The 23,143-nt window shown below is 50.7% G+C and overlaps 2 protein-coding genes across 4 annotated transcripts in view; one reads left to right on the top strand and one right to left on the bottom strand.

The window, feature by feature from the left end:
• The window catches only part of Faap20 (FA core complex associated protein 20), a 10,308-nt gene extending 9,957 nt beyond the window's left edge, over positions 1-351 (bottom strand). Inside the window, exon 1 of the mRNA XM_029475850.1 lies at positions 239-351. Within this exon, the coding sequence (XP_029331710.1) occupies positions 239-315 (77 nt within the window). The 5' untranslated portion in view covers positions 316-351. The remainder of the gene's footprint in view (positions 1-238) is intronic.
• A 10,779-nt stretch (positions 352-11,130) lies between these two features.
• On the top strand, positions 11,131-21,697 carry LOC115030845. Of its 3 annotated transcripts, XM_029475807.1 has the most exons (5): positions 11,131-11,398; positions 18,584-18,679; positions 19,518-19,647; positions 19,766-19,898; positions 21,030-21,697. In XM_029475807.1, exons 1-5 carry the CDS (start codon positions 11,133-11,135, stop codon positions 21,062-21,064), a joined length of 660 nt encoding a protein of 219 aa, XP_029331667.1. In that variant the 5' UTR covers positions 11,131-11,132; the 3' UTR covers positions 21,065-21,697. The 3 variants fall into 3 exon arrangements, with proteins under 3 accessions (XP_029331667.1, XP_029331668.1, XP_029331666.1); XM_029475808.1 differs by having other exon boundaries at positions 19,787-21,697; XM_029475806.1 differs by having other exon boundaries at positions 19,766-21,697.
• The last annotated feature ends 1,446 nt before the right edge of the window (positions 21,698-23,143 follow it).

The raw sequence follows: 23,143 nt of genomic DNA, 5'->3' as shown, positions 1-23,143 counted from the left end.
AGCTTACTTTGTAGACCAGGCTGGCCTCGAACTCAGAAATCCGCCTGCCTCTGCCTCCCGAGTGCTGGGATTAAAGGCGTGCGCCACCACGCCCGGCTCAGGCCTCTAGTTTTCAAGTGGGGCCTGTAGTAGGCCAGCATGCCTGGGGACATGCTCATGCTATGCCACTCAGCTATTCCACTCTTACTGTGAGGCAGAACAGCATAGCATCTACACAGGGTACCCCAGCAATACTCACTTCACTGGCTGTACAAGGATGTCCAAGAGGCCTGGGCTGCTTCTCTGCCTGCGTGGCCTTCTGACAGCGGGCTGCATTCCCCACACCTGCTGGCCTGTGTATGCCAAGCAGGCAAGGCTGCCTGGAGCCAGGCACGGCGGCATTTATGGGGTGTGGGAGTGCCAGGCAGACAGGCTGTATGAGACAGTTGCCTGGGAAACATCGCAGGATCCGCCAGGCAGCAGAGTGGTTGTTCAGGCCCACACATGGGGTGTGGGGGCAAGGGTGTGTTGGGGGAGGGAGACGCTCAGACACTGCGGCTCCCTTACGCTACCTCTTCATGCCTCCAACTGGGGATCGTGGCCAGGAACTGCCATGGTCAGCAGGCAAAGCCAAGCTGGGGCAATCTAACCCAAAAAGCCAAGGGACACTGGAGGAGAGGCTACTGGGGGACAGGACCTTGCCCCATTTCAGCTCCCACCCCTGAGCCATCCTTCAGGCCACACTTCCACACTTCTGTCGGTTCACAGTGACATTCTGACATTTAACAAACTCTTCCAGCGTCTTTTCCAAACCCTCTCATGGCCCAGTTCATGTTCATCAATCCAGGGCCTGTGCCTGCCTTTGTTGGCCCTTTCTCTAGGAGGTTAGCTCCTACAGCCCTAAGTCCCAGCCTTCCAGCCCTGCCCCCCAATGCCCTTCTAGGTTTTCCTGAAGCGCAACCGTAGGGCAACTTCCAGAGGGCAGTCCTGTGTACTGTGCCCTAGCTGTGCCCAGAGCTTCAGAGGGACCACACGATCACAGACATAGCAGAAAGAGGGGCAGAGCCATAGAGAGCAGGGCGGCAGAAAGGGGGAAAACTTGGGGCCCCTCCTGTGGAGACAATAAGTCAAGCAGAAACCAAACTTTCCTGGTGTTATGGGGTGAGTGGGAGCCCCAGGGGACTCCCCAGGGAGGCTGTGGTTTCTCAGCTTCCACAAAGTCAGCTTTGACCCCGATCCAACAGCATTTACAGGAAACCTGCACATGGGAAGGCCCTTGACCCAGATGCCAGAGGTCTCTTAACCTTCTGGGCCCCTCAGCCAGGTGGATACAGGTTTAAAAAAGGCATCCGAGGTAAACAAATTGTGGGTAGTGTTTACCAGAGCCATCTGTTTCAGGTTGTGTCCCAGCTACATTTTAACTTTTGTTTTGTTTTGTCCTCTTACCCCTGGGGATAGAACTCAAGGCATGCTTCTCTAGTGAGCTGCACCCCCACCACACAGTCTGTACCGCTCAGAGTCTTTCACGTGGCAGGACTTAAACACACACTCTGGATTCTGCTTGCACTGGAAAGTCAAGCAGGTGGGCTACACAGTGCAGGCTCCTGAGATCCAGGGCTACAAGGACAGGAGCAACTTTTCTGGGCTTAAAAGCACTTTCCAGAAGAAACCAAAACGCTGGGTGGGAGAGGTGTGTACTGTCTTGTGTTTGCTCACCTGGAAGAACTGTATGTTATAGAAGAAACAAAACAAAAAGACCTGAAAGGTATCTGGCTCAATTAGTGTGAGCATGCTTCTGTATGTGTTCATGTGTGTGTTTCCATATATGTGTATATACTTGTCAAGGTCAGAGGTTGATCGCAAGAGTCATTCCTCAGCCTCTGTCCACAGTATTCCCCGAGACAATGGGACTGAATTCACCAGTTAGGCTAGGCTGGCTGGCCAGTGAACCCAAAAATCCAGCTGTCTCTACCTCCTAGTGCTGGAATTACAAGTGTGCCTATCTTTTTTAGACAGGTTTTGGGAATCAAACTTGGGTGTTTCTTTGTTTGTTTGTTTGTTTGTTTTTTATGTTTCTGCAGCAGGTACTTTTCTGAGCAATATCTCCAATCCCTTGGCCCAAATTTTGATATTTCCCCACCATTGTGCTCCTTGTAGACTGGAGACTCAGGCTTATTTAGGGTTGTTCCATTAAAACCTATGCACTGCCGGACTCTCGAGCCTTGATCCCAGATATTACCATGTGTGTCCTCAGCCTCCTGTCTTCCCAGTGCCCAAGGAAGTGCCTTCTTTCTCCCAGGTTACCTTCTGTGTTTTACTCTGAAACTATAGCACCAAGACTACCAGGTCCAAGTCACCCTACTTCTGTGTAGGGTACTGCTGAGATAGAAAGCATTTGGGCTTCCTGTGTGGGCCTATGCACAGTTCCTATCTGGCTAGGGACTGTAGGCAGCCCTCAGTGGAGACAGCAGCACCCTCGTATCTCTATGGGACAGGGGCAACCCTGATTTCCAATTTACTGCTCTTTCTCTTGCATAGGCTGTGTATGGCAAGGCCAGCTCTCCTTACAGATTGGTGCACTGCAGGCCACTTCGCCCTGACTGAGACACAGCTAAGTCAGGTATTCCTGGCAGCCATGCCTGTGTAGATAATCTGTATTTATAGCCAGCCTCATTCAGCATGGCTAGTTTCTCTCTCAGGTCAACCTGGAACTGCCCTGCCTACCCAACCCTTCAGTGATGGGTATAAGCAGTGCCTTTCCTCCCAGATTTGGAGCTGGCCTATGCCCCCAAGACTTTGCCTGGGCTGGAGGTAGGGACAGTACCTGATTCCTCAAAATGGCAACAGTGTGCATCTGGGGCCTGAGCAGTGGGACATGCCAGAGCGGGAGTGGCTTCTGGGTCTATCCTTTTTGAGCCACCTCCTATGTGCCCTGTCCCATGGGACTTCAGCCCTCACCACACCCATTTTGCTCTTGTCAAAAAAAAACAAAAAAACAAAAAAAACAAAAAACACTGCTCCTCACCATAGCCAACCCTATGATGAAGGTGCTGTTGACTGATACATGTACAGACAGGTCCAACTAAGGCCCAAGGCATATACCACAGGACATAGGGCACATGGCAGTGACTGGTCAAACTGGCTATGAAGCCAGGTCTTCTCAGCTTATAAGCAATAAGCAATGTCCTGCTGGATATCAGCAGTCAGGAGACAAAGTAGCTCTCTCTAGCTGCAGAGAATAGTCTCCAACCTGGAAGACCAGCCAAGGCGTTCTGGATAGTTTTAGGTCAACCATAACTTTAGTTTTTTTAAAGTCTACTTTTAATGATGGTTCTTAACGCTTTAACCTCCCTTCTAGCTCAGCACCCACCCATCAGAGGTAGTGGAAAAGAAAGGATACAGGGGAAGTGAACCTGTTTAGAAATGATTCTTTAGAGAAAATCCCATCTACATTGTCAGAAAACCAGCAGTTCAGTTCACAGATCAGCAATGGCAACTTGCTCCACTTGCAAACACTTCTCGGATACACCAGCAACCCAGTTCAGTTGTGTTGGGATAGCAGTGGTGGTGGCAGGACCTAGCAGGAACAGCCAGACCTCAGCTGAATCAGCACGAGTCATCGGGAACAACCAAGACGACCGGGAACACCAGGAGAAGTTCTCAGCTGTGCCTCTCTCTACAAAGTGAAGATCATTGAAGACCCGAGCCGAAGAAGCAGTGTGCAGCCAGCTCTATAAGCAAGCAAGGCAGGACTCTGCCACTGTCTGTTGAGTCCTATTTATACTCCCTCCAAACATCACTTGTTCTCACCACGTGTCTTGCCTCGGCAGTGAGTCTGTCTTAGCAAAATTTCACGTGAGTGAGTCTGTCTCAGCTGACATTGCTCTACCAATCGGCCCGAGTCCACAGAAGCAGCAAAAAGCCATGAACACACCACCGGAAGTTTTTTGGTGCGTTTCTCTCATGGAGTCCCAACAGAAGGAACTCAAGTATGCCGTGTAAGGTGGATCAATACATGCGTGTTATTAGCGAAGAATCCTTCATCACACGTCCTTTCACATGCTTGCTCTAGCAGAACATCCTCTTTCCTGTGTCTGCTTCAGTGAAACATTCCTTCACCAGTCTGCTTTAGCAAAACACCATTCAGTACAAATGACTTTCCAAAGAACCCTTAAGTTTCCACTTCAGTCAACTTGACACAAGCTAGAGTCATTTGGGAAGGGAAACCCTCAACTGAGAAAATGCCTCCACCAGATAGGTCATTAGGAACATTTTTTTTTGATTGTTTTGTTTAATTGATGATTGATGTAGGAGGTCTAGCTCACTATGGGTAGGTCTTCCTCCTGGGCTGGTTGTTCCAGATACGATGAGAAAGCAGACTGAGTAAGCCATAAGGAGCAAGCCAGTAAGCACTGTTCCTCTGTAACTTCTGCTTCAGTTTTTGCCTCTGAGTACCTGTCTTGAATTCCTACTTTGACTTCCCTGGATGATGGACTACCAGCTGCAAAGTGAAATAATCCCCCCCCACACACACACACATAGACACCCCGTTGCTTTTGGACGTGGGTTTTATCATAGCAATAGAAACTCTAACTACAAGGTTAGGTAGCCTGTGTGTCTGGATCTTGGCATCTGGACATGTTTTATGAGCCGCTTCCCAGGTTGTGGAAGACCTCAGAAACTTGTGGGGAGAGGGCTCAACTCTGCTCCTGTGCCTACCCACCTCTTGTCATCTTCCACAGATAGACAAGCTAAGCAGTTCCTCATGTTCACAGTCCACCACCTCTGTAGCCAGGTCACAGGCTGGTGTCCTTCAGTGTCTCCAAGCCTGGGTTCTTGGCATGCCATTGATTCTGCCAGTGCTGTGATCCCGTGCTGGGTTCTGGCTGTAGCCTGCCATCCTGGCACATACTGAATGAACTTGTGGTGGAGGCTGTCCTTGTTCCTCTTTGGAAGGACCCCATTCCTCTCTAGGACAGCCATTGGGGACAATCAGCTCCCGAAATAGCTTCTCTACACCCAGGTAGTGAGTCTCTAAGAGCAGAGACTTAGAAATCCTCCATACCCAGGACTTCAGGAGGCCCTGCCTCCTCTTAGGAGTCTGCCCACTGCCCAGTGTTGACGAGGAGTTGGTGAACGTTCAGCAGGTGTGAAAGATGTATCCGCTGCCTTGTTCCCATTGCCCAGCCTTTTTTGGATCAGCAATTAAAATGGCCTGGGACACCCTGCAGGGTGTGCACCACCGGAAAGAGGCACTGAGCCGGGCAGCCTTGGCCAGCCTCTATCTGCTAGTCACCTGCCGGCGCTGCCTTCTGTTGGCTGGCCAGGTTTTGCACTTCAGTCAACCTCTCCTGCGTCCTGCACTCAGTGCCTGCCTTTGCCCATCTGCTGCCCTGCCAGAGCCTCTGGAACCTCTCTCCTTTCCAGAGTCTCCTATGCTCTGCCTCTCCCATGCTCCGCCCTTCCTCAACAGCTCCATCTCCGGGCCACGCCCCGCTCCTATCCCTGTGGACCTCAGATCACCCACCGGGGCAGGTCATCATACTGTAAGACCTAACAGCACTAATTTCCTTTAGTTCCAACATCTGAATCCAGCTTCTTCTTGCTCGGACATTTCGCAGTCAAAAGTGCTCCGAAGACACCCGCACAGTAGAAATGGAAAGCACAGATAGGTCATGTTAAATTTAGCATAGCCGCCTATGGAAAGATAAAAAAAGGTAGGTGAAGTTAGCGTCAATTATGGTGTGCAGCTGAACATAGTGCCTGACATAAAAGCAACCCTGTACAAATGATGAACCTGTTCTTATGCTTGCTTTTGTTCACTCTAGGTTTTGAGAATACAATGTGATTTGCTTATAGAATGAAACTCAGGTTGGCCTGGACATATTTCAAAGCTGGCACTAAGTGTCACCTATTAGAATACCAGTGATCTCTACAGACTGGAAAGATGAGGGGCTCCCACCTGGGTGCAGTGGTCATAGGTGGGGGCTCATTATACTGAATGGATGCTGTGAGGTCTGGGGTATCTCCCTGTACCCAGAAATGCCACATTAATGTGTGGAGGACTCTGTTCAGAGCCACAGAAGAAGTAGGCCTGCAGCCCACCTTCCCTGAGCTCTCTAGTCCTCTACGTTTGTGTGATCTGATGGTAGAAGCTGATTTTCCCCTTAAGAAATAATGTGTGGCGCACGCCTTCAATCCCAGCACTGGGAGTCAGAGGCAGGCAGATTTCTGAGTTCAAGAACAGCCTGGTCTACAGAATGAGTTCCAGGACAGCCAGGGCTACACAGAGAAACCCTGTCTCAAAAAACAAAACAAAACAAAAGAAAGAAAGAACATGTGAAGGCCTTACTTGTCCAACCCTTTTCTGGCTCAGGGAAGTTCTTTTTTTTTTTTTTTTTTTTTTTTTTTTTAAAGATTTTTTTTATTATTATATGTAAGTACACTGTAGCTGTCTTCAGACACTCCAGAAGAGGGAGTCAGATCTCGTTATGGATGGTTGTGAGCCACCATGTGGTTGCTGGGATTTGAACTCTGGACCTTCGGAAGAGTAGTCGGGTGCTCTTACCAACTGAGCCATCTCACCAGCCCCAGGGAAGTTCTGATATGACTGAGACCCATCTTTCCAGGCTGTGGAGTTGAAGACAGAAGAGTTCAACTTTCAGGAACAAACTGTTGCAGATACCAGGAATGGTAAAAGAGTCACAAGGCATCTCCCATTCTGTGGGCGTGATTTTGTCACATGGAGGCTCTGGGAGTGTCTCAGAGCGTCCACGGTCTGGGTAAAGTCACCACATCTACCTGAAGATGCCACTAACAAATCACCAATGGTCCCAAGATCCGGTGACATGGGGAAATTCTTTTCCCGGTAAAAGTACACATTGGTGAAAAACAATGTCATTCAAACACACAGATTTAGGGCTGGGCGTGGTGGCACATGCCTTTAATCCCAGCACTCTGGAGACAGAGGCAGGTGAGTTCAAGACCACCCTGAGTTCCAGGACAGCCAGAGCTTCACAGAGAGACCCTGTCTTGAAAAACCAAACCAACAAACAAAAAATGAAAATCCATTGGTTTGCCACTCTCTGGAATAGAAGTGAGTGTGTGGGAATGAGGCAGGATGGGACTAAAACCAAAAATTATGAGGCTGCTGGAAGAACTGGGGTGTGCTGGTCCAAGCCCAAGTGGTCCAGAGACCCAGGGCAGCCTGCCCCTGGTCCTTTCGGGAAGGGCCTTCAGCATTAGCCACTGGGGTATTGTGGAGGCTGGAAAGTGATCCAGGCCTCTCTCCTCTTTTCTGAATAAGAAAGCACCTAATGCCAGGAAGGGGCTCCTGGGTCTCTATGGGAGCCTGGCTGCAGTCAGAAAAGCCTGGCACTCCTGACCCTAGCCCAGGTTTCCTCTCCCCTGCAGTCACCTGATGGCAGCCTAGCCTGGCCTCCAACTTTCTCTCCTCTTCTGCGTTTTGGGAGTACATTATGCCAGGCAGGTGTCAGAACACTAATGCAGCAGTTCCCCCCCACCCCCAGGAATATCCTTACTGTTTCCTGTGATAAGTGAAGGCATACAGTCGTAGCCTTTTACAGCCCAGGTCTGCAGTGGTCAACCCTGAACGTGCTGGCCCCCTGCAGCAAGCAGTCTTTGTATGGAGAAAGCCCGTGCTAGCTCTGATCTTACTCTCCCCAGCTCCCCACCCTCAGCATGGAAACTCATTCTTAGTCCAGCCTTGTGGATTTTCCAACCTTGGGTTGGAGCCTCAGAGTTACATGGAGGGGTATGTGTGTGTGTGTGTGTGGTGTGTGTGTGTTGGGTGAGTGTGTGTGAGTGGATGTGTATGTGGTGTGTGTGCTATGTGTGTGGTGTGTGTGGTGGTGTGTGTGTGGTGGTATGTGTGGTGTGTGTGATGGTGGTAATGGTATGTGTATGTGGTGTGTGTGCTATGTGTGTGGTGTGGTGTGTGTGTGTTGGTATGTGGTGTGTGTGTGTGATGGTGATGGTGGTAGTGGTATGTGTGTGTGGTGTGTGTGCAGGAGTAGGGGTTATGGTGGCGACAGCAGCAATAATGTCGTGGTCTTTGCCCAGAAAAGCTTCCCAGACTTCTCTTTAATCCAAGGTGGTTTCTGCAGGGGGAACTAAGATTTGGTAGGTTCACCCACATGTCCAGTGTGTGTCTAACCACTACTTGGCCTTACAGTTCTTACTCCCGAGGTAAAATGATCTTGTGACCCTGGGCCCTTGGCTACACTCAGACCACATCCCTGAATTCTCTGGCCTGAGCCATGTGTGGAGCCTGTCTCTATGCCCTGCTGCCTGCCCTCCTTTCTACCCCTCCACTCTGTCCTCTCTTTATGCCTCTCCCTCCCTCCTCTCTTGGCAAGCAGACTGCAATCCAAACTTGTTATTAACTTCTCCCCTGCAGTTGTCCCAGGGCCCTTCCAAGTTAAATATTACTCATGGAGATGGGAGCCTGCCGAGCAGCGCTAAGCCTGGACGTGGACTAGTCTCTGAGAGGTGCTGGGTGGAGGCAGATGCCAGTCCTGAAGCCTTGGAAGACCCCGGGACTGTTGGTCGTGAAGCAAGGGGGTACACCCAGATCCTTCAGCCTCTGTCCTCCTCTTTGAGCTGCTAAGGTGCCTGTTTGATGAACCCCCGCCCTCCGTTCTGCAGATCCTGCAGGTCGGTGGGCAGTGGTTCCATGGGCAAAGGAGGAGGAGCCAGCCAGGGGCCCCAGAGGGGCTTGAGCTGGCCAGATGAAGGCTTTCCCCTTAGCTGCCCATTCTAGCCTCATGCCAGGATAGGGGCAGAGCTGGGAACAAAATGTTCAGGAAAAACAGCTTTGTCCGCCTCACATAATTTCTCCATTACCCCTTGGTTTTCCTGACAGGAAAGTGGATGCATGAGGGTGTGTTGGTTCAAGTACCTTGGAAGCCCCAGTAACTGGTAGGCCTGGGGACCTGACTCCCACTCTCTCCACTCACCCTGTCCACTAAGGCTATGGTTTGGGGAAGTGAAGTCCAATATGGTGCTCACTCAGACCCAGGTCTCCCAGGGAGTAAAACTATATTGACTGACTAACCAACTCATATTTCCTTCTTGACCACCCTGCCTCCCATTCCCCTGCATGAGCCACACAGGGACCAAATACTCCCCTGCCTCAATGTCTTTATGTCTGCTATTGTGCCTACCTGGAATGCCCACTCTTCACCCATTTTGGAGCATGGGCCAGATGAACTTAGGAATGAACCTTCCACCCCGGACTCAACACCCCAATCCTTCTAACTCCACATTCTGACCTGGTCTGGGGTCTACCCAAAGGATCAATATCAAGACTCAGGTGGAACAGGCTCAGTACACCTAGGGTAGAAGAGAAGAACTGGACAGGACAGTATGACCCAGGAGGCCTCGCATAAAAGCCCCAAACTGACAGGTTACCCACAGGGTTGATGAAGCGTGACCCTGTATTTCATCCTGGAAGCGTTCATCTGTGAACCCGACACCCGCAATAGGAAGCCCCTTTCTCTGCTCACTGCTCCCCAGGAGTCTCTGGCCTCCTTCCTGTCTGATGTCTAGAGAGAGGCTGGAGTGGGCACTCTCTCAGACAAACCACAAATGTGAAGCTCCTCCTTCACATTAGCCACTTCTACTCCTGAGAGTCGAACCACCTGGCTCAGCTACCCAGACCCTCACTGGCTCTCTAAGCCTGTCTCAAGAGGCCTCTTCCCTGGCACTTCACCTTGGATACAGCCTTAGGACAGGGCTCCCGAGCACCAGGCTGGCTGGAAAGACCCACCAGCTGAACACTCCGCACACCTGGTTGGTGACTAGGTTTGTGTGGGGCTCTGGAGACCGCCACCCACCTGCCTGTCTCCTGCCCAGACCTGTGGTTGTGCCTGTCGATGTCAGATAGAGGCGAGTTGGGACTTCATACCTGGAATCAGGCAGGAATGTGAGTCTAGAAACCACTTCTTTCAATCCCTCCCTGGCTCCCTCAGGATTGTCTTCTATCAGGGTGCAGCAGGACCCCACACTAGGGCTCTAACGGTGAATCTTACAGCTGTGTTGGCTACTTTTCTAGTTTCCTAACCCTGATTTTGGTGGTAAGGATAGATTAGGGGTCAGTCAGAACCATGAGGGCTGCAGGAGAGAGCAAGCAAGCCCTGTTTTGGGGGTCCTCAGGGGAGGTGGTAGGAAACACGACTAGAGTGAGTGGGGCTCTTGGATTGACAAAGCCCCTCTGGGTACAGAGAGGGATGCAGAACTCTCGGACTGTCCATTCTTTTTATTTACTTTTTGAGAGAGGGTATTGTGTAGCTCAGACTGGCTTCAAACTCACTATAAAGCCAAAGACAATTTTGAGCTTCTGATCTTCCTGTCTCTACCTCCTGAGAGCTGGGATTATAGGCTCATGCCACCAAACCCGCTTTACAAGGTGCTGGGGATGAAACCAGCGCTTCATCCCCAGCCTTCATGATAGGCCAGTCCTCACCTACACATCCACAGCCCCCAGGCACAGGAAAGCCGTCTCAGTTCCTTCAGTAAATGTCTGAGCCATAGTAAGACATGATGTTCTTTCTATTCCTACAGGGAACAGAGAAGGCAAGAGGTCTACTTTCTTACCCTATCTGGATCACAGGGGTCCCTGTTCTCAGTCTGGCCTGAGAGGGCTTCAGCTTGGGAAAATGGTAGCCCTTGACAGAGGCAGGCTGACTATGGGAGACCTGGGCTGTGAGGAGAGCCTGGCCAGGGCCTAGAGCTGGGATGGGGCCCTGCAGGGTGACCTGTTTTTCCCCTCTCTTGAGGGGGTTGAATGTACATGTGCACCCCTGCAAGCTCCTGGCAGGCCAGCTAGTAGGCTGTTTCCCACTCTGGCTTCCCACAAGTCTGTGGGCTCCTCAGCCCCCCGCTGAAGTAGCTGCCTCTCTTGGGAACTGGCTTCTGATGCAGGGGCCATGGGGAGCTTCCCAGGCCAGACAGACTGCAGGCTGGCGCCGGCCAGCCCCTTCCTCTCCAGCCACTAGGGCCTGCGGCAGCTCAGTAGAACAGGGCAGCCGGCATGGCAGAGAGCCCAGAGTGGGAGGGCGGCTGCTTCTGGGTCACCTCCCCTGGGCCGGTGCCCTCTGCCAAGGGGCTCTGGCAGAACCACTCCAAGGGGCATGGAGAAGGATGGACGCTTTCCACCCGGGCCCCAACTATTGGGCCAGCAGGAAGTAGAGAGATCCAGCTGTGGTCCACAGCCCTTGGAGTCTTGGCTTGGGGCTGCTCTGTGGGGGCACAGAACGGGGCCCAGGGAAGCCTTGCAGCCCCTGGGCCCCAAGCAGCAGCGCCTAGAGGCCTGGGCGGCAGGAAAGGGAAAGGTGACGTCATTGCCGCCTGGAATCTGCTGTTTGGAGGCGTCGCCATGGAGACCGGAAGGCTCAGGGTGGGTAAAAATAGCAAACCCAAGAGGGTGTAAGTTCCAAGAATCAGAGTCTGAAAAGAGAAAGGAATACAAGTTCTCGTTGCTCACGAGGACAGAGACTCCATCCTGGAAACTAATGAGAGGGGCCATGGTACTTCCAGGCCTCTGTCACCCACCGGGCTTGTGATCTAGGTGTCTCTGGTACTATTAGGAGGTTGTCTCCTCTCAGGATATGGTATGAGATAGTCTCCCAGCTGGGGACATCTGCAGGCATATGGCCTCTGCTGGGACATAGAAAGCTGCTCCACTGGGGTGTCTCTTCCTCAGAAAGGGGAAGTGGCCAGCCTGCTGGAGGAGCTCAGCTTCCTGCTCCTTAAGGCTGAACTCTGGCCTCAGGCAGACTCTGCAGGGTTGGGGGGAGAGAGAGAGAGAGAGAGAGAGAGAGAGAGAGAGAGAGAGAGAGAGAGCGAGCTTTTTGGCTTGGGCCCAAGTGCCCTTTTTCTGCCCTGTTGCAGCAAGGAAAAATGGCTATATGAGAAAAACACCCTTTCCTTGCATGATCCAGGATTTCCCTCTGGAACAAGCTGGGATAGGGCCCAGCTCTCAGAAATATCCAGTGCAAACTGTTTGCATGTCTCTGTAGTTGTGTTCCCACTCCCCAGGGTGTGTGTGTGTGTGTGTCTGCTGTGTGTCCTTACAGATCCCCTCAAGTCCCAGGCCACAGAAATGCAGCAGTGGGGTTGAAGGAGCAAGCATGAACGGATTCCCTGCATCTCTGGGCTGGACCACAGGAATCAGCAAGTAGTCTTAGCACCCAAGGGCTCCTCCCCAAGCAGCCGCTTTCCAGAGTCCCAGAGGAACCTAAGGCCAAAGTAGAATCTAGTTGCTGACTAGGTAGCACTGAGCTTGAGGCCCTAGGACAACTTAGTTGCTCTGAAATGGACCAAGAAGCTTCCGGGAGGAGTGGCAGAGACAAAAGTCTGTCCTGTGGTGCGTGGCTATCTGCTGTCCTGGAAGCCCGGAGTTCGGCTTCCTTCCTCACCCCCTCCCTTACTTCCCCCATGCCTCCTCCCTCTCTTCTTTCTTCTGTATCTCTACTCTGAGCTCCCTGTCCTGGGCATCTGGGTTCCTGTGTCCTTCATGCAAATACTACTGTTTTCTGATGGCAAGAGGGCCCCTTAGGCAGGAGTAGGGGCACCCCCTTCCTTCCCTGAACAGGGTCTGTCCTTTCATGCCCAGACCTCCCTTGGCTTGGCAGTTGGTGGCTGAGGAGGGCGAGGGTAAATGGAGCCCCACGAAGGGGGAGCTGTTCCCCCAAGAAATAGCTCGAATGCCTTATGTAACGCGTGAGCTCACTGCAAGGGCCTGCCAGAAATGACGGCACGAGGGCGGGCTGGCGGGAGGGGGCCTGCTCAGGAACCAAGTGTGGCTCAGATTTACGAGGAGGCCCTGTTTCCAGGAGAGAGGGGCCTGGGGCCTGTACAGGGAGGAGGATGCTACACCAACCCAGGGGTGTGAGGGCAGCAGAGCTACAAGCTGAGTCTATGGAAGGCAAGAAGGAACCCAGAGCCTGAATGGGATGAGGCGCTGGTATTCTGGCTGGCCTGGGATGTAGGGTGTGTCGGGTGGATGTGATGGTTGATCACCAAGCAGTCACAGACCCAAGTCTTCCCTGCTGCCCCCACCAGCCTGGTGCCAGAAGGACTGTGATTCAGAGAAAAGGGTTCCTCCTAAGTTACCCAGGGCCTTCCAATGGAGAAGCTCCAGAGGGTGTAGAGGGGTAGCAGGCAGCAGAGCAAGCGTGAGCTTGCTCCTAAGCCCAGCCACCCTGTGACTCCTGACCCTCCTCCACCCCACAGGGTCCTAAACCAGGGCACAGGCTTGCTCTAAGAGTGGCTCTAGTGGGACTGGATTCCAAGACCAATAGCTGCTCACCCCACTTTTCCTCTCTTATGGCTTTTTCTGCCTCTCTGGGGCCATGCGCAGCATTACCTGCCTCCTGTAGCAAGCAGGTCTACAACCCAGGTGTACATATAAGATGGGGTCAGGACAGCATCTTAGTGATCATCCTCTGAAGGGATTTTAGGTCCCAAGATGGAGGGTGCTTCAAAGAGGCTGTGTTAGCAGGCATTGGTGCTTCCTTGGGACCTGGGTGATCATAGGCTCAGTGTTAGTCACATAGAAGTCCTCTTCCAGAGCAGGCCCGAACAACCACCTTTTTTTTTTTTAATTATTTATTTATCTTAGGTATATGTATACACTGTAGCTGGGAATTGAACTCAGGATCTCTGGAAGAGCAGTCAGTGCTCTTAACCGCTGAGCCATCTCCCCAGCCCTCTGAACAACCACCTTACTTTAGGAACTTCTGCTGGGACATTGAACTACTTCCTAGGATGTAGTGAGAGTCTCTTATCTGCTCACAGCTTAGAAAGCCAGCAGACCCTGACAATAAGAGGCAAAGTGAGGGGACACGGTTCATGAGGGACCTGGCTCATCAGCCTGTTCGGAGGCTAAATTTTGAGAGGTAGGCAGCCCCTGGGGAGGATCTGAGGAGCTGATTTGTAGGTCTGCAAGAGGAGAGTGGAAAGTTGGGGCTGCCTAGGTGCTCAGCATGGGACTGACCCACAAAGGGGAGAAGCAAGAAGGAAGAGAGGAAGGTGTTGGGGCTCACATGAAGACTTGGTCTGGGCCCGAAGGCTAAACTCCCTCTACTTAAGAGAAAGATCTCAGGGCCTGACCTGAGTGCTGGGAGGTATGACACGTATATTTCATGCGTAAAAGTCTGGGTGAGAGTCTGCCGTAGAGTCTCCTCAAGGCCTCTGGGGTCTGACCCTGAAATTATTTCCTGCCCTGTACCCTCTTGGTGGTGGTGGTGGTGTGTGAGCCCTGTAAGCCAACACACCTTGACTGCTCAGCCCCTTACCAGTTAGTATCTTCGAATGCTTAGTGTGCTGTATGGACATTAACACTACCCTTTGAGCCTCAAGATGAAATAAATCTGCCACCAGGGCGGGTGATCTTGTGGCACATGAAGTTCTACCATGATTCCCAACAACACTGTAGCTTTGGGGCCTGGGAGAGGCATTGAGAAGTGGCCTTAACTGTTGGAGAAGCAGACTAAACCTTTAAGTGACAGGGAACAGTGCTGTTGCTGCCCACGTGTCAGGCACTGCAACAGCAAAGGGAGCCCTGAGGATGACAGGGATGAGGGATGCACTGTTTCTGCCATGATCCCTGCCCCCTCTGCCCTGCAGCCCTGGGCCTTGGGCCTTCATGTTTTACACATGAACCCTTTAGCTACTTGGGACCACAGCTTTAGCCTTAGGGCTCAGGCCTGGCAGAATGCTGCAGGCCATGGGCATGCGGCGGCTGTGCTGTGATCAGCTCAGTGTGTCTGGAGCCTAAGGCAGGCGATTGCCAGCTAGGTGCACATTCCAGAGCAGCACAGCATGCTTCAAGGGGCAGGGTCCAGGAGGCTCTGGTGGGACTGTAGGATAGGGTGTTAGTATATGTTCTCCTCCAGGCTCCATGTGTAGCTCCTCCAGCCTGGCCTTTGGTGGAATGCCACACTGCCCGTTCATAGGCGTTGGATATATCATCAGCTCCAGGGTCTAAGCTGCTCAGGATGGGAGCTCTCTCATTTCCTGATGCTGCACCCTCAGCCTTAGAACTCTGTATTGGGCAAATGGGTTGGATAGGGGTCTTCCACAAGAGAAGGGCCCAGGAGCTCACCCTGCCTCTCCAGCCTAGGTCCGAGATCAATGGGCTCCTGAGTTTGGCCATTGTCCTCTGGGGGGCCTCAGAGGGTGGTGGCCTCATGGTTGCCCTTTCTAGGTTGGAAAACAGGCACACTTGTTTGACACAGGAAAGAGGCCCTGCTTTCCTTCTTTCCACCTGCAGGATGTTGAGGATCAGAGATTACTGGAGGTAGAAGGGGGCAGGACTTGAGCCCAGTGCTGACTGGGTGGTCAGTGGTGATCAGCTACTGCAGAATTAGCCGCTGCTACGGCATGCTGGGATCACCCTCTAGCTCCCACAGATCACAAGCACCCATAGATACAACACTAGGACAAGCCCTCTGTCCTCACTTCCTGTGTGTTGGAGGCAGATCAACTTGCCTGTGGGATGCTGGAACCCACAAAATGACCCCAAGCTCGCTCTGGTTCCAGGATGATCCCAAGGGAGACAGGCATGTACCTAAGACCACCCAGAACAAGTGACCCTGTATGGACAAGGTGGCTGACCCCTACAGAAATTCCCATTGTGGGGGACGTTCCTCTTGGGTAGAATAGTCAAGGGAGAAACAACAGAGAAGATCAACAAAACCAAAAGTGTCTTCTTTAAAAAACAAAAACAAAACAAAAAACCCAACAGCTAGAAAATACAGGTTTATGCAAAGAAGAAAATTTGAAATACCAATGGCTCCTTCACTCTACAAAACCCACTTTCTTGGTCTTTTTGTCTGTAAAATGAAAGCTGTAAAGTTTCTAAGTACAAGACTGGGTCATTCCTCAAATGCCTGGCTAACATGCAATACCTCGAGTCTGATCTCTAGCACCACACAGGCACATAAAATCAAAGTGCCGTGATTTCATTTTAAAACATTTTATGGGGGCTAGAGAGTTTGCTACTCAACGAAGAGCACGTGTTGCTGGTGCAGAGGACCTGGACTCTATTTGGAGAACACACAAAGACGCTCACAACTATCTGTTAACTCCAGTCTCTCTCATGGGGCCTGATGCCCACACACACAAAATAATAAAATAAATAACCCACAAAATGTTAAAAATTATTATTTCCATTTTACTTCTTCTTCCTGCCCCACATACTTCTGAGGATAGACCCCAGAACCTTGCATACCCTGGGGAAACACTCTACCACTATGATGCACCCCAAATCCTCCTTTCTCCTTTTATTTTGAGACAGGATCTCACCACGTTGCCTGTATTGTTCTTGAGCCCCATGGAGCTCCTGAACTTTTAATTCTCCTGTCTCTACTTCCCAAGTAGCTAGGACTCAACCAGCCTCCAGCTTCATTGTTTAGCAGATGACATCTTCACAGTACATTTTGTGTTTCGTCTTGCTCCAAACTAAAATGGTTCTTTTATGTGGGACTGTGAGCTCATTTTCCTTCTTAAATTTTTTTTAGTTTGCTTGTTTGTTTTTATTAAGTTGCATTTATTTATTTTAAGTGTGTGTATGTGCACGTGCATATGTGCAGGAGGTCAGAGGACAACTCTCTGCCTCCCAAGTGCTGGGATTAAAGATGTGTGCTACTTGCCCGGCAAGTGTCCAGTTTTAAACTCAGGTCATCAGCCTTGGCAGTAAGTACCTTTAGCCTCTGAGCCATCGCACTGTATTATTTGTAGCTTAAGGTTAGGATTCTTCTTTAATTATTTTTTATTTCCTTTTAATTTAATGTTTTTATCTTTAATTTTTGGCTTTTTGATACAAAGTCTCATGTAGCTGGCCTCAAACTTCAGGTCCTTCCAAATACTTGTGTTACAAAGGTATAGTATTATACCAACATTATTATTATTATTATTAATTTTAATTTTTATTTTTTGGTTTTTCGAGACAGGGTTTCTCTGTGTAGCCCTGGCTGTCCCTGGAACTCACTCTGTAGACCAGGCTGGCCTTGAACTCAGAAATCCACCTGCCTCTGCCTCTCAAGTGCTGGGATTAAAGGCATGCACCACCACACTTGGCTCTATTTTTTTTTTTTTTTTTTTTTAGAGAGAGAGTCTCACTGTGTAGTAGACTAGTGTTGAACTCACAGAGGTCTGCCTGCCTTTGGCTCCTGAATAGGATTAAAGGAATTCACCACATTCAGCCTGTTTTATTCTTGCTAGTATTGGGGATTTGACCCCTGGCTTTGCACATGATAGGCAAGCACTCTTCCATTGAACTATATCTCCAGTCCGTTTATCTAATTTTTACCAATGAAATACAGATACGTAAAAGGACAAAAAAAAAAAAAAAAAAAAAAAAAAAGCCGACGAGAAGGCTCACTGGGTAAAGGGGCTTGCTGCCAAGTCTGATGACCCGAGTTTGACCTCTGAGACTCACATGGTGGAAACAGACTCCTGAGAGTGATCTCTGACCTCCACGTGTGAGCCTTGGCATGTGCACACAATAAGAATGAAAGAAACTCTCCTATATATTTGAAAGCCCCAAAGTTAGGATAGTTAGTTACAAGATGTAGTGTAAATCTCTTTTAGACCTTTCCCCCGCGTCTTCCAATTTCCTTAATCAGCTTCCTTCAATCTTTTCAAACATTTTTGTCTGACCACTCTCTGTATTTCTAAATTATGAGTCTCTTTCTGTCCCACGTCTAGCTACTAAGGTGTGGTAAGATATAACTGAAGATGAGGGTCTGTTTGTTTGTGTATGTGTTTTGTTTTGTTTTGTTTCTGAGATGGTTTTCCTCTGTAGCCTCGGCTGTCCTGGAACTTCCTTTGTAGACCAGACCTCACCTGCCTCCTGAGTGCAGGGATTAAAGTGTGAGCCACTATAGTTACCCAATACTCTCCGCCTACCTTGCTTTCTCTTTTCTCTTCCCAAAGGAGGAATTTCATAATTTCTTGTTAAGTCATTTATACCACTATAACTATGTAAATATTATTCACAACTGAGCCAAGTAGTAAACTCTGCTTGTATTTTTCTCTTTGTTTTTTCCTGAAGTTAGTATTCTCTTTGCTTTCTTTTTTTAAATCCCCTGAGTTTTCTCCAGATCCAAGGTAATTTCTCTTATATCTTCCAACAAGCTCTCCACCCAGTTTGAGACAACTAGATGCATCCTGTTTGGTTCCATATTTTCTTGGTTCCTTCTATCCTCTCTATCGGTCCGAGCTGATTATCCTCAGACAGCCCTTTCTTAACTCTTGTCTTGACAGAAGTCCAGTCCCAGCTACTCTCTCAGAACAGACACTTGACCTTGCTCTGTCCCACTCTGGGCTTAATCCCTATCCTTCAGTGGATGGAATCTTCCCCAGGACTCAGTCTGGTCTTCATTCTTACAACTGTGGCTTGAGTAGGTCCCGTGCTTATCTCTACCTCTCCTTGTCCATTTTTGTTGAATGTTTAAACAGCACATTTTCCTCCTGGTGTATTTATTTTTGTATTTGTGCTTAGACTGAGAAGGGAACCTTGTACTGTCTTGGCTAAGTTGTAGCACATGCTCTGGTGCCCTCTCTGTTTCCACAGGATCCATAGGAGGACCTCCTCTAGCCTCTCTAGACTGTTCTGTTGTTCATACGCACTCGGCAGAGATGAAGAACTCAGCCTGCCTCACACAATAAGGTTTGTACTCTGACACCATCTCAGACTTACACATATGCTGCAAGAGTAACTCATGAGTCCATCTCTCTGACACTCAGTGGCTAACATGGCACTTCTCCATACCTCAAGGACGATTTTTTTGTAATACCCTAACAGGGCCATCCAAAGCAGGTCATGTTGGGACTGAGATATGATCCAGGTTGTCCCAGTAGTGCCTTTTGTTGTGACAAGATAGGTCAACCTGTCTGGAGCCCATGGTTGACTGAAATGTCATTGTCTCTTTATCCTGGTGAGCCTTCAGCGTGCCAGGTCTTTCCCTGTCTGCAGTGGCTCTGATGGCTATAAAGGCTCCTGCTGAGGCTTCCAGGGAGAGTGCCCAGGTCTGTGTTTGATGTCTCATTGCTGACTACCTGTCATAGTTAGATGTAGGTCATGAGTCTTGGAGATAGTGACAGAGGTGGGTGCAGGGTCTGCTCACACTGAGAGGTGGGGCAGTGATTTATTATCACTCATGATATCTACTCTGGTGGCTCTGTTAAAATAGTAGCTTCCGGAATCTCTACTGGGAAATTACTACTCTTTTCCCTGTGTAACAAATAAGCGGGTTGAGGGGGGGGGGAATGCTTTTAAATAGGCAAATGGTTCTCATTTAGCCTTTAACTATTACATTTTAGTAAATATTAAATGTGTATGAACTTGTGATTTCTTATCTTACTCTGTGATTACTACCCATCCCTGTTATTCATTACACCATCTGACCTGGCTAAGGGGAGCTCTCGAAAATCCTCTCTGTGTCCCCTGTGCATGCCTTCATTCTCGCCTGTCCCAGGCTTACCTGCTTCTCCCTGTTTCTCCCCAGGGTCTTTTCTGGGAGACTGGACTGCAGAAGCCGAGGTCTGTGCCTTGCATTGTCTCTGATGCTCAGAGTGCCTCCTCCAGTGGGTAAAGCCAGGAGTGATGGGCATGTTTGTGCAAACACATGTTTACAGGTATGATGGGAAGTCACACGGTATCAACCCATAACCCATGGTTCCTTTCCTTCTTTCTCTTTATATTCTTTAATTTCTAAGTTAGCATATAGTTTCATTCTAGCATTTTCATACACAGGTAATTCTCCTTTCCCATCAGTCCCAGGCCCCAGCTGACACTTGTCCAGGAAGATCAGCAAGTGTGCACATATGGAAGGGATGCCAGCATTTGACCAGCTGTCTAAGCACACCAGTATGGCAAGGTCCAGGCGGTGAGCTTGGTGGGCCTGGTGAAGTTGGGTCCCTGCTACTGCCTGCATGCTGAAGGTTCTCTAGGCAGGCACCAAGCCTCCAATTCTTCAGCCGACATGACTGTGCCTAAGGCCTAGATGCTCCATTTACCCTCATGGAGGCCTGGCCCATCGCATGGCCAGGACAGCTGTGGGAGGGGTTGAAGGAAGAAAGCCAGCAGGTGGAAAAACCTCCATTGAGCTCGGGGAGCCCATGGAGCCTTGCTAGCTCTATCTGTCACAGCTGCCCTGACCCTGTGGATCCGGCTGCTTCAGAAACCCAGTCCTCTTGAATGGAGGGGAAACCTCTGAGTTTGTTGAGTTTGGAAGCCAGAGAAGCCAGCCTGAGACCCTTCTTGTTTTCTAGGGCTCTTTACTCCTTCCTATATGCCCTTTAGTGACAAGTACCTTTATGTTGTACCTGGCCATGGCTGCTTCGCTGGGTTCTGTACCTAGGAGTCAATGCTAGTCCCTGTTTGGGTCTTGAGATAGCTACAGGATGCATTTTAGCATCTTTGAAAGCACTGGCCACCCAGACTGGTGCCCAGGGCCCCACTAAGATAAAGATCATAACTTCCTTGTTTGTTTGTTTTGAGATGGGTCTCACTGTGTAGGCTAGGCTAGGCTGGAACCCAGAGATCTGTTTGACTCTGTTCCCAAGTGCTTGAGTAAAAAAGTGTGTTTTAGCATGCATAGATCATTCAAGGGCTGTCTAAGTCACCTTCTTTGGATTACAATTTGCCTGATTTGGGTGGAATATAACCCCATGCAAGGAAGTCACTCTCTCAAATGTCACATTAATTTGTATGGAGTCTGCATGTGTGCAGACAAAACTATCTACAGGGATACAACTAAGTCTCTTTTGTTTTGTAAACATTCCCTTCATGAAATAATCAGCTGTCTTAAAAAAAAAACCAACTGCTTATTTTGCTACGCTGAAAAAAGATTTTTAAGTTATGGGGAGGCTCATGGCATAGTGCACGTACGGAAGTCAGCAGACAAGTCATGGGAGCCATTTTTCTCTTTCTACCCCAGACTGTCAGGCTTGAGGGCAACCATTTACCTGATGAGCTATCTTGCCAATCCCTTACCAGTTGTCGTATGTATTGACAGAAGAGAGAGCTAAGAGTGGGAACTCCTCATTATGAATGAAGTCAGAAGAGGAAACTGGGAGCCCAAGTTGTGCTAACACGGAAGGATGATCCCCTGGGCACGGTGGGAACACAGGAGCAGAGTTTTGTCTTCATACTGGGAACTATCTAGCTTCCAGACTTTGAATATCAAGGCCTGCTTTGAGGTAGGAGCAGCTGAGGCTTGCACAGAGATACCTGACCAGCTCCTAGGTAGGCACTGTGTTGAGTGTTGAGTGTTGGTTTGTGTCTGTTCTGGTCTTACCCAGGAGGTCAGAAACTTGTCGAAAACTGAAGATAACCCAGGCCACCCTGGGTATGGCCCTCTTACTTCACCAATCAGGAAAGGCCTGTGCCCAGGCCAGTTTGAGGCTCTGGGTCTTTTTAGGGGGAAATTTCTCACTTCTTCACTTAAACTGTCCTTCAGGGTCTGGTTTTGAATCCTTGTGTCGGCCCCTTTGTTATATGTTAGCTACTTTGGGTGACACTCTGCAAGACTGCCCTACTTTGATCCCATTGTATAGCCAATATATGGAGGGCCAGTGTAGTCCTACTCAGGCCGTAACCTAGATACCTGATATGCAGATGGATACTTGGTTCCCAGTCCTGGAGGGTGCAGGGTAAGGATCATAGCAGCTGCCAGCCTGAGAATCACAGAGATCTGCTGTCCAAGCTATTGGCTAATGGCTGGCTCAAGAAGGGCCAATAGCTACTAGACGCAGCTTCTTCAATATAGGATTACATTCCAAAGTTCCCACCTCACAGAACAGGGTCCAGTAGACAGATGTTGCTGGTACCTATATCACTGGTGAGAGGCTGGGTCACAGTTCATGGGGTAGTCGGTGTTACCTGCCAGTGAGTGACACAAGAACTCTCCATAGCTGTACCTCCTCTGCATCTCTGCATCCCTAGGTCATGCTGTGAGCTCCTAGGTTCTGCAATTCTGTGTTGTTCTTGAGTGTGGAGTTCTGTATATCACTACACATGGAAACTCAGAAGTACTTTGGGCAGTCCTGCTCGGAAGACCTTGGGTGGTTCTTTGTGTAGGCACATGGGTTTTTGAGCTATTTTCTCAACATAAGAGTAACCTGACATGAGTGTTCTGTGGTGTCCTTTATGTATTGCCCCTATCATATGGGGGTAGGAACTTCGGTTGTGTGGAGACCGTAGGGTGCTTTGAGACGTTCTTGTTTCAGAACACGAATGTTTTGTGGCATCCTTGCTATGAGGAAGGGAACCTGGGTTTTGTTTTGTGGTGTCCTTGTTATGAGTGTCTCGTGGAGCACGACGTCCAGCAGTGTGGGGAGTGAAGGTTACTTCACAGTGTCTCCCTAGAATGGGAACCCCGGGATGTAGGGCGGCAGTGGCGCAGATCTATTGCGGACCGCCACTCAGCTGGCCTGTGGTTGTGGCAGGGGTCTTGTGGGTTTCGGGGGCCCCAAGGCCGTGGTGGCAGCAGGACCGGAGTCTTCCCAGCCGCGCAGGAAGCGGCCTCGGCCGGAAGGGGGGCCCCAGGCGCCTCCGCTGTGGCCGCCTCCAGTGGCCTCCACAAGGCGGGGCCGAGCGAGACCGAGTAGGGCCGAGCAGGGCCGAGCCGGTACCGAGTAGGGCCGAGCGGGGCCGAGCAGTGCCGAGAGGGGCCGAGCTCCGGTACGGAGGAGCCGAGCAGAGTCGAGCTGTGGGCGGACAAAGCCGAGCTTGGCCGAGTCCGGTCCGGGCGTAGCCGAGCGCCACTGAGCCCGGGAGGGGGAGCGCGCGTTCTTGGAAGAGCCCGCCCGGAGCTGGTCACATTCCTGGCCCGCACTCGGGCTGAGGCGGACGCACAGCAACAAACAACGCGGGAGGCGGGGCTGGCGCGGGCGGGGCGGGGCGGTACGGGGCGGGGCGGCGCGCGGCGGCGTGAGCTCAGCTCCCGGCGCTCAGTCCGAGCCGGAGCGAGCCGCCGGAAAGATGTGCGCCGAGTGCGCAGAGCCCCGCGCCGCCGCGGTGCTCTGAGGCCGCGGGCCAGAGGCGCCTCCGCCGTCCCGGGAGCCGCGCGCGCGGGCCAGCGGGCGGCCGGGAGCCGGCAGGCGGCCGCGCGGGCGGGCAGGCCGCCAG

Source organism: Mus caroli, chromosome 4 (assembly GCF_900094665.2).
Source record: "Mus caroli chromosome 4, CAROLI_EIJ_v1.1, whole genome shotgun sequence".
Taxonomy (NCBI): Eukaryota; Metazoa; Chordata; class Mammalia; order Rodentia; family Muridae; genus Mus; species Mus caroli.
Note: the sequence above shows the minus strand (reverse complement) of the source record. Positions and strands in the feature narration are given on the sequence as shown.